At 37.9% G+C, this 16799-nt stretch overlaps 1 protein-coding gene across 1 annotated transcript; it reads left to right on the top strand.

The window, feature by feature from the left end:
- Positions 1-3844: 3844 nt before the first annotated feature.
- On the top strand, positions 3845-7952 carry irx6a (iroquois homeobox 6a). The gene is made up of 6 exons (XM_036544583.1): positions 3845-3910; positions 4839-5099; positions 5676-5785; positions 6117-6412; positions 6768-7415; positions 7792-7952. Exons 1-6 carry the CDS (start codon positions 3845-3847, stop codon positions 7899-7901), a joined length of 1491 nt encoding a protein of 496 aa, XP_036400476.1. The 3' UTR covers positions 7902-7952.
- The last annotated feature ends 8847 nt before the right edge of the window (positions 7953-16799 follow it).

Here is a 16799-nt window from a genome sequence, read left to right on the forward strand (position 1 = left end):
CACACTCAATACATAGCATGCACGCCCTCTGTAGTCTCTAGCCTTCATATTTCAGAATATGAGACGACAGTCTGCATAGGAAAATGTCTGCAACATCTTTATACTTACGTAATAAATGTATTTTAGAGCATGAGAAAACAACAAATAAACTCCCTCAAAAATTGATTTTATATAATTGAGTTTACATTTTAAAAAGTTTACATAAATACTTCACTGGATTCTTGAATAACTGATCAGGTTGGTAAATCATATACAGTGTAAATTGTATTGTCAAGCAGATGAAGTCATTTTTTGCATGCAATAAGTAGCTTTTCACATAATGAAGGTGATAACACATTGGGTATAAAATGTTACTTTAAATACTCTAAAGACTCAAAGCCTATCCTTTTTTCAGAAAGAAAACAAATCAGTGGCCATTGTCATTACCATTAGCGTTAATGTGGGGTTTATTCTGATAGATCCAAGCTGACTGCTGCAAATAAATAATGCATGAGTCTATCCCAAGCACTCGTGCCTTCCCTTGTGAAAAAAAAAGAACAGTAGAGTACGATAATATCATACTTAAAATGTCACATTGGCAACTATCTGTGCACCCTATTGATTTGCTTCTCTTGAACACTGATGGTTCTCCTGTACATCTGCCATACACTCTAAAATTTCCATAATGTTAAAAACAGACCAGTATTATTCCTGAAACACACAGAAAATATAAAATAGATTAATATATTTAAGCCACAGTTGAATGATATATTCTGGAAAATATAAATATTCCATGGTGAGATTTAAACAAATGGCGCTCAGTTACACCACATTCATGCTAATGTTTAATTTTAGAGACATGATTCTGCATGAAATACATTATGCAGGGATTTGTTATGTCAAACTGCAGTGTGTGGAAATATATGTGAATAAATTATCATTATTATTATTAGTAGTAGTAGTTGTAGAAGTAGTAGTAGTAGTATTGTTGTTGAAATTTATTATTGAAATCTATTATTGATGGAATTCATGAGTAAATTATAATCACATTTGGTCAGAATCATCATGCACATAGCCTAAAACAATTCTGGTTCTACTCTGAAGCTGCAAGAGAATTCTGAGTTATCAAAAGGGGAAATCTTTGGTGTTATTAGATATATTAAAAAGGCGAGTATTAATCTGGGCGTTAACGCTAGAAAAATGAGAAGTAATACAGATGTCTGTCGAGGAGACAAAGCAATCAAGTAATCAGACACTGAACAATACTGATGCTGATATGAAATTAATTCCGACACAGGGGAAGAAATCAAATGTTGGAGTTGAAGAATACACAAATCTCTTGGTCATTTTCCACAATGAGATATGACAATCATAAACTCGTCTTAAATCAATGCTGTAGAAATTTGTTATAAACATTGAAATTCCTTAAAATTAGTATCAGTATTAGTTCATCACTTTCACACGTGGTCAAAGCCAAAGCAAAACCACTTACCCTATGCGCACATTGTCTTCTCTGTGTTAGCTATAAACCATAATTGTGACGGGGATAAGTATTTATTTTGTTGAGATGGCTGTGTTGGAATAGAGGAATGATTTCAGAGTTGATATTCAGTTGCCTGTTCATCAGTTCTCAGAGAGTTCTCAACTTGGTTGAAAAATAGTTTATCGTCGATAGTGATTACCACCAGTCTTGTACTACAGTGACCGATTGGGTATCTAGTACCAAATTCCAGACGTCGAATATCCTACGTGTCAGCGTACAGCTGGAACACAGAGACCCTAGACCAGGGTGCTATGGGCATGACTGACATTTCCATTAAGTTTTAATGAGTAACAAGGTTTCCATTGTACGATATACGTTTTTAATCTCCATAGTTTATCTTAAAATGGGATTTTGTCTTTTGTTTTCTCGCAGCTCTCTGGCGCCACTCAAAGAAAAAGCCTGCAATGGCATATGTATCTCAGAGGGCTTATCAGAAATTTCATCAAGGTTGGGGGTAGTGAAATATTCGGCTCATGTTATCCTCAGTAATGCAAAAATCCAGCCAAGACGAGATGAAGCCTCTCCAAATACGACGCCTGGCGACCTGGATACTGTGGTAGTTTCAAACCCCTGTGTTCCATGACATGATAGCCTTTGAATTGTTAACACTGTCTCCCTTGTTTTGACACACATTGTCTTTTACGTTAAGGGTATCTGTGTTCAAAGGAATATTCTACCACCCAACGCAATAGTTTTGCTAATCTGGCTTTCGTGTGTGTGTGTGTGTGTGCGCGCGCGCGCGTGTGTGTGTGTGTGTGTGTGTGTGTGTGTGTGTGTGTGTGTGTGTGTGTGTGTGTGTGTGAAAAAGAGAGTGGGTGGATTTGAAAACGTAATTAGACTGACAGAATATTTAATAAAGTTAAAGATTCATTTCTCTATATTTCGACTTACTGAAAGAGAGCGTTTTCTTCCATCTCTTCTTTGAACTGTGCATCATTTTAATTAAAACACAACTTTCATCGCCTCCTTCCTCTGATACATAATTAGAGTTGAGCGGACTGCTTCCAGCTATATTTTTCACTCTTTTCTTCCAATTTCACCTCAAAGGCAAATTCACACTGTGTAGCTCTCTGGTTAAACAAGGCCATATCAATTTGCTAATTGGCGCAATTACGCATTACTTGTCATGGCCACGCTGGTCTCGAGGCAGACATCAATCACTCGTCTATTGACCTGCCAAACCTTTTACACCCTTTCCTGCTGGGGTTATTTCTGATTCTAATGGAGAAAAATGGCAACATCATCGTCATTAATACGGGGCTGAACCTCTGGCCCGGACGAACGGCATCGGGAACGTGAGGGTCACCAGAAATATAATGGGGAGCTCATGTGGACTTTAATAAACTAATTTTCTTTTTCCATTATGATTCCGTGAAAATAGGTAATTTGCGTTCCCGTTCCCTTGATTTATGTCTCCAAGTAACAATTCGTTTTCAAACTATGTGTGCATGCGTTTTCGTGCATAAAAACGGAAGTATGAGGGTATGAAGTGGCATAAGGACTCTGAGCAGCATATTATTAGCATTATACAGGTATATAATGCTTCATCTAGAGACTTAGTTACCGTCTATAAAAGGTGTAATTGTTGCATAAATATGTTGAATTATACAGCTGAAAGGTATATGGGTATTGTCATATCTACTAAGGCATCTATATATGTAATAAAACATACACCCATATCCACAAAGTGAAAGACATACACAGACATTGACAATCTCTCTCTCTCTCTCTCTCTCTCTCTCTCTCTCTCTCTCACACACACACACACACACACACACACACACACACAGCTTTTTTATTCAGTATTGTTAATACCTCATTGAAATCCTTTTCTCCAACGTTTCTTTTTAGCTGCAACGAAATGCATCACCAACGCGACACGAGTGTGGAATGCACACCTTTAAGGCAACGTGATGTTAGCTGTGATTGGCAAAGACATTATTCTACCCATGCTGTCCTGCCGTTACGGGATTACAATGACGTCACATTGATAACCTTGCATGGATGAGTGCTAAAGAACTATAGAGGCACAAATAATAGCACAAGCAGAGTCCATATCTTGCAAGCCTTAGATTATGCTTTAAGCCCTCTTCAGTTATAGCACAATAATATTTTTTTGCCCTTAATGTAGTTTTATTTTATTTTTGATTTCGTTTTCTTTCGGGGATTACACTAAAATGCATCTACTGCTGTAAACAGCTTCACATCTCCTTCTTAAGTGCAATCATCTATTATTGAGCAAAAGGCCGTACGTGGAAATGTGTGTAAGAAGGTGCATTTGAAGTAGATTTGGTTACAATCGACCGGGGAAGAATATTTCAGATGGTAAGACAAGAAGCAGCTATGTCTTTCTCGCAGTTTGGATATCCTTATAACGCAACTTCACAGGTAAGTAAAAAAAAAACGTGTTCACATGTACCAGGTTGCTCAAAAAGACTGTTTATTTTTGGGTTACATCAGAATTTTTATTTCAAACAATATGCATAATATAATGGATCCAAATTTAAAGCGCAAATTAACTTCCTCATTTATTTGTTTATTTAAAGAAAATATCGAGATAAAACTGCGCATTTTCAGCCATCTGTCGATTATTCAGATGAAATGTGAACGAGCTTACCTATCGCGTTATAAAATAAAATTAACATGTAAATTGTTATTCCAGTGTAAGTATATGACTGCACACCACCATACCTGCGTTTAGTTTTTGTTCGGAAATTATGTTTCATTGACATTAAGTGCTTCGTAATCATATGAAGTGATCTTCTATAACCGGAGAGAGTGCATAATTTTACAGCATGAGTGCTGCATGTTCAGAGCTACGTTTATTTTTGGCAATCGCATGTCTAATAAATGAAACACCAATAAGAACTACCGGCAAACATTCTACAACAAAGTTCAGCGCACTGTATGTCTGAGAACTTTTTCTATCAAAGTTTACAGTAAGTCGTGTGTCCATATATCCCAATGCCACTGCCTTATTGACTCCTATTATTCTGCTTTAGCAGGGAAGCGGTGTACCTAGAAAATCCATGCATGCTTTTATTTGAATGAATAAATACATACATTTCATTATTGATTATTTATTAGATTTTCGAATTGTCACATACGCTAGCCAACTATTTCTAAAAGACTTACATTTGCATTCGAGCATATTGATAAATAGGCCGTGTTACTCTGCGTGTGTGTGTATCTGTAGACAGTGTTCTGCTTACCTTCATGTCCTGTCTCAAAATGTGTTTGAAAAGACAATATATGGAGACGGTAGCTGCTACAGCCTACACGAATGACATGTCTATCCAAAATTCTCTTCATGCAGTTATTCGTGTCGGCAAACCCCAGTACGACTTGCTGCGATTCGATTTCCAGGTCGGCGTCTGATGGGTCCAGCGGCTCCCAGACTGCAGCTGCACTTTGCTGCCCATCATACGAGAATCGTCTTCTGGCGAGCACTCGGACAGAGCTTAACGCTGCTCTCGGGATGTACGGTTCACCCTATGCAGCTGCGGCCGCTGCCAGCCAGAACTACGCCAATTACTTCCCCTACAGCACCGACCCGTCTGCGCTCTATTCGACGCTGGTATGTGTGTAGATCCATCTTGTGAACCAAAGACTCTGCTCAATCGATCGATTGCTAACTTGATGTTCATCAATACTTATAACTGTCCTTGGACACGATTGAACTTTATGTAGGACAGCCCAGATCTCTCTATATTCAGTTCGTGCTTTTAGAAAGGATGAATTTTTATTATTTACATTCTTTTAAAAAGTATAAAGTATGGTTGGTCAAAATCAAAAATATATTGAAGGTGGAAAATAGATAGATAGATAGATAGATAGATAGATAGATAGATAGATAGATAGATTTTTTAAATTGCCGAGTCTACTGAGACCAACGTTAAAATATAAAGTACGGTTTCGGTGGAGTGAAAAAAAATGTTTGAATGCAATAAAACATGTAAAGAAGGACACGTGTGTTACTTTGTTCGTTCAAAAGTTACAAAGTTTAAATCAACCCTGTTGAAAGGAGACACAGGCGACAATGAAACGTTTGCACATCTCAGTTTTACACATTAAAGACGGCTGATAATGGATTTGACTAACTTTCTCGCCTTTGTTTTCCTGTCTGACCTGACTGATGTCATTGTTGTTTTAGAACCCACAGTACGATATCAAAGATGGCAGTGGCGGTTTGCACACCGGACTCACGCAACCTGCTGCCTACTATCCCTATGAACACTCTATCGGACAGTATCAATATGACAGGTGCACACTTTGGAACTCTTTGTTATAATAATATTTTGTAATGATGATAATATAGCTGCTAGCCTGTACCTCACAAACTAAATGAAACAGTTCACCTGAAGGTAGAATATTTTTTGCATAGATAATATAAACATAAAATGTTTTGGTGTCAAATTCGTGCACTAAATTGATTAGTGGTGTCATTTGCACTACAGAGATAAAATAATTGACAGATTGGTTAAAATAATTGACAGAGTAGTTATTCTGCCTTTCAGTATACACTCAGTGTGAGCAGTGTGTCCTGGTGGGTCATTTCTAATGTCTTCTGCTGACGGAAAATTTGTCTTGCCAGGTATGGAACTATGGATTTTAATGGGTCAGCCAGGCGAAAAAATGCCACCCGGGAGACTACGAGTACCCTAAAGACATGGCTTTATGAGCATCGGAAAAACCCATACCCCACAAAAGGAGAGAAGATCATGTTGGCCATCATCACCAAAATGACCCTCACCCAAGTGTCCACCTGGTTCGCCAACGCAAGGAGAAGGCTAAAGAAAGAGAACAAGATGACCTGGTCACCAAAGAACAAAGCTGGCGATGAGAGGAAGGACGACATTGACAAAAGTGACCAGGACTGTGTCAGCAAAGGTAATGATCCTCCTCACATCGCTTACCCACACATCTTTCAGAATAAAGAAATCACACAACTAAGCACAAAGATCATCATGGTAATGAAGCTGAATTTTTCATTTATACACAGCCAGGCTTAAATTTGTAGTAAGCACAAGAGTGCATCAGCAAATATAGTTGTAACTTGTCTTAAAAGCACTACTTTAGAGGAATGTGAGTGGGATTTTGACTGCACCTGAAGATAATTTACAGTTCTGCAGGTGTTCTGCAAATCATTCTGGTAGAATAAATGTCACATCAGATTCCTCCTCGCACCCCTATTTTTCAGTCAAGTGAAACTGGAATGTTTTCTTGTGTTCCCATTCCAACACAGATTCCAAAGACTGTAAGGTGGAAAAGGACCTTCGGCTTAGTGACCTGGATGACATGGATGAAGAAGATCATGACAAAGCAGACAGCGACAGTGAAAAGGTCCCTCAAATGGAGCTGGGCCTCTCACAAGCCGTGGCCGGGGAGCTCCCAAAGAGAGACTGCAACGGCGCCCTGCCTCTTCCCAACAGCTTTCACGCGTTCGCATGCAATAACAAGACTGTGGCGCCGCTGCCCTCGGAGTTCCTCGAGCCCGCGGCAACCAAACCGTCAACAACAGTCCCGACGGGCGGCGTGGCTCTGTCGCACTTTGAGGTGTCGGAAAAACCCCGAATCTGGTCACTGGCACGCACTGCAGCCACGGGTATGGCACTAGGTGCCCACCACAACAGGGAATTAAGGACTGGAAATATGGGCGCGGACTGCCAGCTGCAGGCAGTGAAACTCCCCATGGCTAGCAGTGGACAGTGTGGAGAGCCTAGGGGACTCCAGGACTCTGTGACACTCTCTGACATGGAAGCCTCCTTCCAAGCAGGCCAGCAATCACACAGCAAAGTCTACAGTGCTTCCAGCTTTGCCCATAAGTCCCTGCAACTGCACTGTGCGTCCTACCCTGTGCTCTCTGACGCGTGCCAGTTTTCTTCCATCGAAGGTACAGAAAGAGCTCAGACATGTCGACACACACACATACGTTCCACAGTGGGACCTACCAGCAGCACCTGTAGTTTATCATTTTGAACTGACTTCACTGAAACATCCCATTAATTCCACTATATATGTTATATCTAAGTCACTTTTAATGTGTGACTGAGTTGATGGACTCTATTTTGTCTAAACTATTAGAGAGAGTTTGTGTCTTTTAGAGTGCCACTCTATTCAACAGAATGAAAATGAACTAAAGGTGAATGCTAAAGTCCAAGAAATATCCATATCTAATATGTGTCTTTGTATTTATAGCTTACTCTGTTAAAAATTAAAAAAATAGATATATACAGTACATAAAAAATTAACAACATATGTATTTCTAGGGTTTTCTGATGGCAGGAAGTCCGAAGCTGAGGTTTCTGAGCTTAGTGACACATGTCTAACGCTGCAGGAGGAGAAGCTTGCTTCCTTCAGACCTGGCATGAAGAGGTGAAACAGGTGAGCCATGGTCCTCTCTCTCACATGCAAACACATGCGAATGTGCATACACAACCACGGACACATGCATGTGTGCACAAGCATGCACACACTCCAACACAAATGCACACAAAAACACACACTTGCACATGCATACATATTTCTCAAGTGTTTTTAATTACATTGACATACCATCAAATAAATATTCCATTTATAGAAATCTAATCATATCTACCTGATTGCTCTGAGTAAGAGAAACCACTCTTTAAAGAAAACTTTTAATTTCTATTTATCTCTCTCTCTCTCTCTCTCTCTCACACACACACACACACACACACACACTCACTCGAAATGTACATAAAACTGTTGCATTTACGTTGGAATGTTTTTTTTGTTGTTGTTGTTGTTGCAATATTTGATGAAACTAAGGTCTGTAGTATATGATTGACAAATGGATTGACAAAAGTTTACAACAGAATGCATCCATCGTCAGGTAAAATTCAAAAATCTAAAATTATTTACAGGTTATTTAAGTATGATTATCTAGTCACTAAAATACACTCATTATGTCATGTAACAATTGTAATGACTATTTAGTACCTATATAGTACCCATATGGGCAATATAGTCCCTGACAGATTAAAAGGATCAAACCTTAAACTTTACTGATTGGATATACTCTTCGCATGTGTTCAGCCATGCCTACCTTCCCTACATTTCATTGTCTTACAGCTCGTCAAAATGATGTATGAATTGTTTGTGTAAAAACGAAGGCGCCGCTGTCTTGGAAATTCGTAATTTCCGATCACACACAGATACAATTCAGTAATTTCTGTAATTACATTTTTCATCTCTCTCTGTCTTTCTCTCTTGGCCTGGACACTTGTTTAACCGCAGTCGCTGAATAATGTGTCTCTCATTTTCTTTTTATTAGGTTGGCCGGGGCACAGCCAATAAACAGTGAGACATTTATATAACTTTAATTATGCACTAAGGACCTGGGATACAGACAAACGAAGCTCTAAACTGTCATCTGTGAACTAAGCGATGTTTAATCGCACACAGATCAGACGCTCCCATGAAACTGTGGATGCATCCATCGTTTTTGCACAACATTGTTTTGATAGTGTTGATGACTGTATGCAAGATTAAAAATGCAATGCTATGCGAACTGGGATAGATTTCATACGTATGCACTGGGCAATCGTAGTGTAGCAATCTTATTTATCTATTTATTGTTTGATTATCCGTTTATTTATTTTACATTTCGTAAGCCACATGTCCTATGTTTTGTTGTATAGCTTCCAAACCTGAGTTCATTTGCTAAAGTTAAATATTTTCATATTAATATTTTCCAGTTAATTGTAGGAGACTATGTTTAGCTTATTGTAGAATATGGAACGGGATCATTGAATACGTTGCGTGTCTATATGAAATGCATTGTGTTATTTCAGAAACATTTTGAATATATCATTTTGTCATGTATGTAATATTTTATAATAATTTTTCAAGATCTGCGTTTCTGTGTCATGATTTCTGGTTTAATATTCGAATCTTCACACCGCGTGTAAAAAAAAAGAAATATCTGAACCTTTGCACTTGATCAAAGTTTATCTTTTTGACTCGACGCACACAAGTAGAGCATTGTTAGTAGGTCATAATTCAGTCAAGGGCATGAATGAACTTTACAAGGCAGATAAGAAAGGGGATCGCGTCTCCTCATTGTCTTTACGTAATTGGAAGTGGCATCAAACACTTTGTTAGTGTTCAGAGTAACTACGAGGCAGGAATAAGAAATGAATGCATCTTTGTCCCCGGGGTGGAAGAGCCGCTGCAATAATTTAATTTTAATTGTGGTAACTGGGAGGTCACTTAGAGATCAAAACAATAAGAATCTTTTCTCATGGTTCATCGTGGTCGCGTTTGTTTTAACTGTTCTGTGGTCGATCGGTCATTGACTTTGTCAATCTGTCACATTTCTCATAATCTGTATAGACTATTTATTGTAGGGATTACAGCACAGAGATGACCCTTTTTCAGGTTCTCGAGAAGATCCTTATTGTCATAATCAGACTTCTAGAGGTACTTTTATGCCCATGTCGTCTACTCAGTGAAAGCGAGGGGAACACGCTTGACAATAAATGGACATTGAATTGTTGCTGGTGAATATTTTTTCTTCACATAATTATGTGTGAAAGTAAACATGGGAAACATAAGCAATAGAACTCCATGTCTGATCTCACTATCTGAGAAAAATGTAACCTATTTTAAAACAAAAAAGGGTTTTCATGTCTGGATTTAAACAAGTCGATGTGTGATCTCGATAAATAAATACATACGTAGACAATGTGAGAGCAAAACAAGAGACAATTCTCCGGTATCGTGCATTTAATGTTTTGAACACAAGACATATATGTTTAGTTCAATACCAGTGTTAAAATCTATGCCTGAGTCTTATATATTTATGTAATTTGTTGCTGAAATTATTCTTAACTTTTTGCTTTGTTTATTCAGTACAGTAGGCCCAAATGCCAACTACTTAAAACATTCACGCAAATTCTGCTCGGGGTTTCATAAAGTAAACATTGTCCCTTTAAAGGCGATCTTCTGTACTAAAAACGGCGCTCTCAAAATGAGCCAAGGCTTAAAGTCAAATAAATTAAACTACCGAGAGATAAACATTATTACAGGTCGGATTTTTGGGATTACAGCTTGTAATAGAGCATTATGTCTATTTAGCGGCGTTCTGGGCAAGTCGGATTGTTGGCTCGTCGAGGGCTCGTGCAGACAAATATATCATGCAAATTGCTTTATATAGAAACAACTTAAAATTGCACCACGAATGTCATAGTAAAATATAAGTGACAGTAACCGAAATATAATCAGAATGGTACTTTATGTACTTGTTTTTATTTTTTGCCAGAGTATAAATATTGCGGAAGATTAAATCACGCCACTTTTAATCTCAAATTCTTTTAAAAAGAATTAGGCCTACTGTATCTGCACTCACTGAGTAACTACGATATAAACATACTGTACAAATCAAGTTTAGAGTTGAAAAGTCCATTTGGATGGGTTGAAGCAATGTGTTTTTCGCCTTGCCTTTGACACATTTGTATTACATCAATTACTACATATAGTTAAGTGAAGTCGCGGGAACAACGGTATCAAATATTATAAAGTGACACTGCTGTCTTTTTTCCAGAAGTTCGACCTTCTGTCAAATGTAGAGGAAAATTCTATACTTTATTAATTTCTCTCTAGTTGTAACTGACTTCACCTTGGAGTCTCCTCATCTATTGTGAAATAAACTAGGATTGCTTTACATATCAAGTTATTTAACTTAACATTATTCCACAACCATCCAGTGTTGGGATTCCAGGTTTAATGATCACCAACCAGGCCAGTTTGACCTCATGCTGACACCCTCAACAGACTACAATAAGAAATGTACATAATTGACAAGAATAATTCCCCAGAGCCTGTGTACATTATGTATGTGTTTTGTTGTTTGTAGAGAATTGCTTTCAAAGAGGAGGAGAAGCTTAAATATTGAGAGAAAACACAATTAAGGTGCTTCCTCTGGTTGTTGATGATTTTTTTGTATTATGTCTAAAGGTCAACTGACAGTGATTCAGGATTATCCATCAAGATCTGCAATTATATGCAATCTGTCATACAAGAACATACATACATATTTTGCAAATCTTTCTAAATATAATCTTTAGGAATCATTTATGAACACTGTTTATGTTAGCAATCATGGCTGGACATGACTGCGAGTAACACAAATTTTTTACTAAAATATGTAGTGAAAACTGGGTTCACTTTGAACAAGTAATTAATTTGTAAGGAAAAGGGGTTTGCACTATCTGAGAGGCTTGAGTGAACTAAAAAAAAAAATGGCAAGACTAGGCTCAAATCACCACTCTACATTTAACCGCTTTCCCTTTAACTACCAGTCTTTAGTTTCCTACACTGGCAGTTATGTTCGACCATTGCTGAACATAAGAAAACATACCGTGGAAGAAGCTTGTAATCTTTACCCAAAGATTAGGACAAAGTACATTGTGTTCAGATTGAAAAATGAAAAATAAGGATAAGAAATCTACAGGGAAGAAGTCTACAGGATAAAATCAGTGTAGATCGGCAGCCGTTAATTTGAATATGAACATACTGTGTATACATTCTTTGTCTGGTCTAGTGACTGGTGCTTACCATAAATGATGAGTATGTCCTGTTGGCATCATAGCCCCTCATCTATACATGAAGATGTTCATTGTGACTATTAAATATTTAAAGGAGGGTTAATTAAAATGGTGGGTGTAAAGAAAAGCTGCCAGACATTATTGAAGGTAATGATGCATATGGAATAGGATTACTGTGGGAACACGATACCTGGGGGCCCCAGAATACTGGAATGGAGTGCTGCCCATCTTTCAACACCACTCTTAGGCAGATAAGAGCCCAATTAGAAATCAACTTTAATACCAGCTCATTCAGGTATGACATCTAGATTGCTAAACCAAGGGCTAGCTTCAATATTAATATGGTATGATATCCATTGAACCAACCATGTATTGTATTACTGAAGCAGTGTAATCTCATCAAGACTGCCTCTAAAACCAATACATGTGTACCTTGTATGTGTTTTTACAGTATCAATAAAAAGCATAATTCATATTTACTGTATCTGAGTATGGATGGGATATTGCATGTGTCCTGCAGTGTTTTCAATGTTCTTGGAGTTATCTGGTGTTAACCTGATAGGGCTTGGCTGCTGATGGTGTAATATGGTTATCACTGGTGACTAGATTAGAAAGAACACAGGTCCATGAGTGTGCAGTTCAACTTCCTGCTGCTTTCTCCAGCCAGGTTGCTAAACTCTGCCTGCTGCTCTGCACATTTAAAACCCAAATAGGATAAAGCCTGTGGGACAGCGAAATTTGTACAGAAATGCAGCTAACTTCGATGGATCTTCTGCCATTGTGGAGCACTGCATCACATTTGCATTTGCTATACAAAAGTGTGATTGATTTTATCTCAGTCACAACAAGGGTGCATTACGTGTACAATGAATATGAATATTTCAATTGTAATTAAAGAAAGCACGTGTCTGTAAACAAGGAGATTTTTGTGCAGTCATTGTGCTATTTATGATGCTTTTTAACAACAGAAATCACAAAGGAAAATATAAATATTTTGGTAAACATTTTGTATTAATAAACATTTTCAATAACTGCAGTCACATCATAAGAACCTTGGATGAAACCGTAAGCCTGATGATTTTGGATCTTTTAGCGATATAGCACACTGTGTATGAAAAAGAGAATTATTCCATGTTTTTTAGATGTGCATTTAATTACTGGAATATTAAAATAAGTGTGGTTTTGGTAATTTCATCTGTTGAGTCTGCATTCAGACAGTCTTAATAAATTGGTAACAAGTGCTAGCAGTTTAGAAATACTGAAGTCAATATATCTCTTGTTGCACTGAGATCATTAGTCAACACAATAAATGCATATTCCCAAGACTGTTGTGGCATCATGCACTTACCTGGTATATGCAATTACGTGAAATGTACAGTAGTTACAGGGAGTTGATTGTATTGCAGAATGTGTGGAAATAAACACTGATGTTTGTTCTGAATAAACACAGACCATACAGTCCTGATTTGATGGAAGCTTAAGTTCAGCTTCTATAAAACCAAGGCCTCTATTGAGATTAACATTGTCAACCAATTTAAACAGATACATCATTGTAAACAGTTGTTATATTTTTTGTACATTGCAGTATCATTCATGTTTCTGTCAAATAAGAAGCTATATACCAAAAATGTAACTCTTATTTAATGTAATTATGTAAAGTTGAGGCCAAATCACAGTGCAGTTTGACGAAATCATGTGAAGAAACCATATTTTCAATGGCGTCCTCTAAAGGTCAGCAATGGAATGAAAACTCAGGGTGATTCTCACATGCCCTATGATATCAAAGTCAAGTCAACAAAACAAAAGATGTGGGTTATCAAGCTTTTACAGGACATCCATAAATTTACTTTGATAACCGTATTTGCAGCCTCAAGTAAGTAGATTGCATTGACATTGTGGCAGTAACCAGTTAATACTAACAAAAGCCATAATAACAACAACACACACAGAAATGAGCTTGAGGCCCAACAAATGAGCCAAAATGAGGTGGCATCTGATGTGTCCCACGCTGAGCGAGGACATTACGAAAACAAATTCCTCACGCTGATGGCTGAAAGTTCAAATGTTGTTGAGGGGGACAACGTACACACTTCATTACATTTTGTCAAAGGGCGCAATCAAATGTGTGTAGGACATTGTTCCTGGCCATGTCTCCCTCCATGGAATTTCTAGTTGCCCATGTCTCTACAAGTTCTCTGCTAATGAATTTTGTCAAAGATAATTACGGCCTCCGAAAACCAGCCGAGGCCTTGATGAAAAGCTGCCTTTGTGTGCCCAACTGGATGTTGTGTTATGACCCCTGGAACTTCCTCTGCCCTTTCCGTGACCTGTGCCGCTCCTAGTCAGTGTGTGCCATCCCCATACATTCTAAAGGGCCGTCCTCGACCACCTTCACCCATCTCGTGACCCTCAGCACGGAGTGTCCCTCCTGAACCCTGGCAGTATGACCATGAGGTGAAAGAGGTAGTTTAAACCCAGCCACAAGGAGGCCTGCTGCAGTGCACCAGCACTTTCATCTGAAAATGCAGCTACTCAGGTTTTCTCCTGTCTTACTGCGTTTAGGACTGTGAGCCTGTGATCTGCCCTTTCTATTGTCCTCTTCTGTTCTGTGCTACTGTCAGCTGTGACACCCGCCCCCTAGGAAGAATGATGCTATTGTGTCCAGGACCACTCTGTAATGACACCTAATAAGTCTGACTTCATCATCACTTATACAAACCCGATAGCCCATTCAGCCAGGATGACTGGCGCGCATTATTATTATCATTACTATTAGCAATAGTAATAACAGTAATAGCACCATGCATTCTGCTTTTATGACGTACTAAGAATGAACTAGATATAAGAATGAAGTACAGTGATCAAGATCACTGGTACTAGTGGCAATTGTTGTAATAATTTACTGAATCTCTGTTTCAATACAATACAATACAATCTCTGTAGTGTTAGTGCCCACATTTACATAAAAATAAACCTCCAGATTATGGCAAAGGCTAAATTAGTCACAATTACCTTGATATATATTTATTTAATCTTTAAAGTGACTGAATGGTTTACTCTGTTGAATAATTGTCACTTGTGTTGCTTCTCTTTTGTTTGTGAGGTCACATGATGTGTTTTTGTCTGTGACCTGGAACAGGCATGGCCAAAACATTCTATGATCCCCTCATCTCTTATTTAATCTTCCCATCCTTTATGATTTTCTTCCACATTCAGCTAGCAATTTGTTAATTTTATGCCAGCTGTTAAATTTTTTGATTCGTTTTTAAACAGTGCATATAGTCTAACTGCAATCTGTACAGTTTAAGCCCCATTCCTTGCTGTCATCCTTCAGGATAAAGCTCTCTCACCCTTGAATTGAACATTTAAGAAACAGACACTCAATACTGCTCTGATAAGGCTGGCAAGAACAGGAAGGATGACAGTGCAGTTCTCCACAGTTCCTCCCTGTGAATGAGATTAGAAAATATTGTTTCTTTTCCATAACTGCATTGCCATTGACTTTTCTCCCTTTAGTGTACAACATGAGGGCCATTTTTATGCACTAAGCAACTTTCACACTTCATAGATCCATATGAACCAGAGCTAATATTGACAATGTCAGTCAAAATTTATTAATTTAAGATAAGCACAGCCTGCTATTTATGCACACGCAGTACAAGGAGGCTATTATGAAAAAATAAAACAAAGATTTCAAATGAATCAAGCCTTCACTGAGCACACCTTGTACAAGCAGTGGGAATACAATTGTGTTCAGTCACCTGTGAACACAATAAGGCCAAAGTATATGCTTCCATTGTTTGTGTTTGAGCATTTATATAGCAGCCCTTTTTAAATGTGAGCTTTAGGTGGAGTTTTAAGAGTTTGCAAGAGCAGAGGACAGACTGGTAGATCGGGATGACCATATAACCCCAGAATGAGGGGACATCATGCCATTGCCCACGGGCACACTCATGTGTGCTCAAGCACCATTTATTGACATTGAATAACCAAACCAGAATGGTGGCATGCAGCCAGATCTTATAGTTTTAAGGAAACGTATAATACAATGAATTTATTGACAAATGCTGATGAGTCACAGCATGAATTTGTAGAAATATGTTCCTGGCATCCTCACATCCAAATCTCTCTACTTGAAGCCTTGAACTCTGGGAATATTTTGCTGGATTAGAAACTAGTTTGTTAGTTTATTTGTTTAGTTAGTTTAAATTGATTCTTTAAGTAATTCTTTAAGTAATTAAAATCTCAATCAATCCTAAAGAGACATCAATAAAATAATAAATACTATATAAAAATGGAAGTACATCTTAGGTGCAGTTTGCATACTTTATAAGGTATTATACAGTATGGTCATGTGTGCAAAAAATACAGACACATTCTGAAAATGTTCTGTGATCATTTCTCTACTTGCCATTTCATATGACCCTGCCATGGGAAATGACCTGCAAAACAAAATCTGTAAACATATTCTAGTTTCAATAATATTTTATTTGACAGTGACCTTAAGACTGAAAGGTTTGGATCACTTTATTTTTTTCCTGATCATATATGCATCATTTCAGATGACTGCACTTGATACTTGACACACCATTTGCTTCGTTTTTAAAATTAAAATTAAAATTAAATCTTTGGGCTGTGCAGCAGTTGTTGCCTGACAGTCATCAGGTAGCATTTATAATGTCTACTTCTGCATGAGAGTTACCAAA

The sequence above is a fragment of the Megalops cyprinoides genome, chromosome 13 (genome assembly GCF_013368585.1).
Source record: "Megalops cyprinoides isolate fMegCyp1 chromosome 13, fMegCyp1.pri, whole genome shotgun sequence".
In the NCBI taxonomy this organism is placed as follows: Eukaryota; Metazoa; Chordata; class Actinopteri; order Elopiformes; family Megalopidae; genus Megalops; species Megalops cyprinoides.

Coding starts and splice junctions, on each gene's coding strand:
- irx6a (XM_036544583.1), top strand. CDS start 3,845: ATGGTAAGACAAGAAGCAGCTATGTCTTTCTCGCAGTTTGGATATCCT. Junction 5,100..5,675: donor CTGCGCTCTATTCGACGCTG/GTATGTGTGTAG, acceptor TTGTTGTTTTAG/AACCCACAGTACGATATCAA. Junction 5,786..6,116: donor GGACAGTATCAATATGACAG/GTGCACACTTTG, acceptor TTGTCTTGCCAG/GTATGGAACTATGGATTTTA.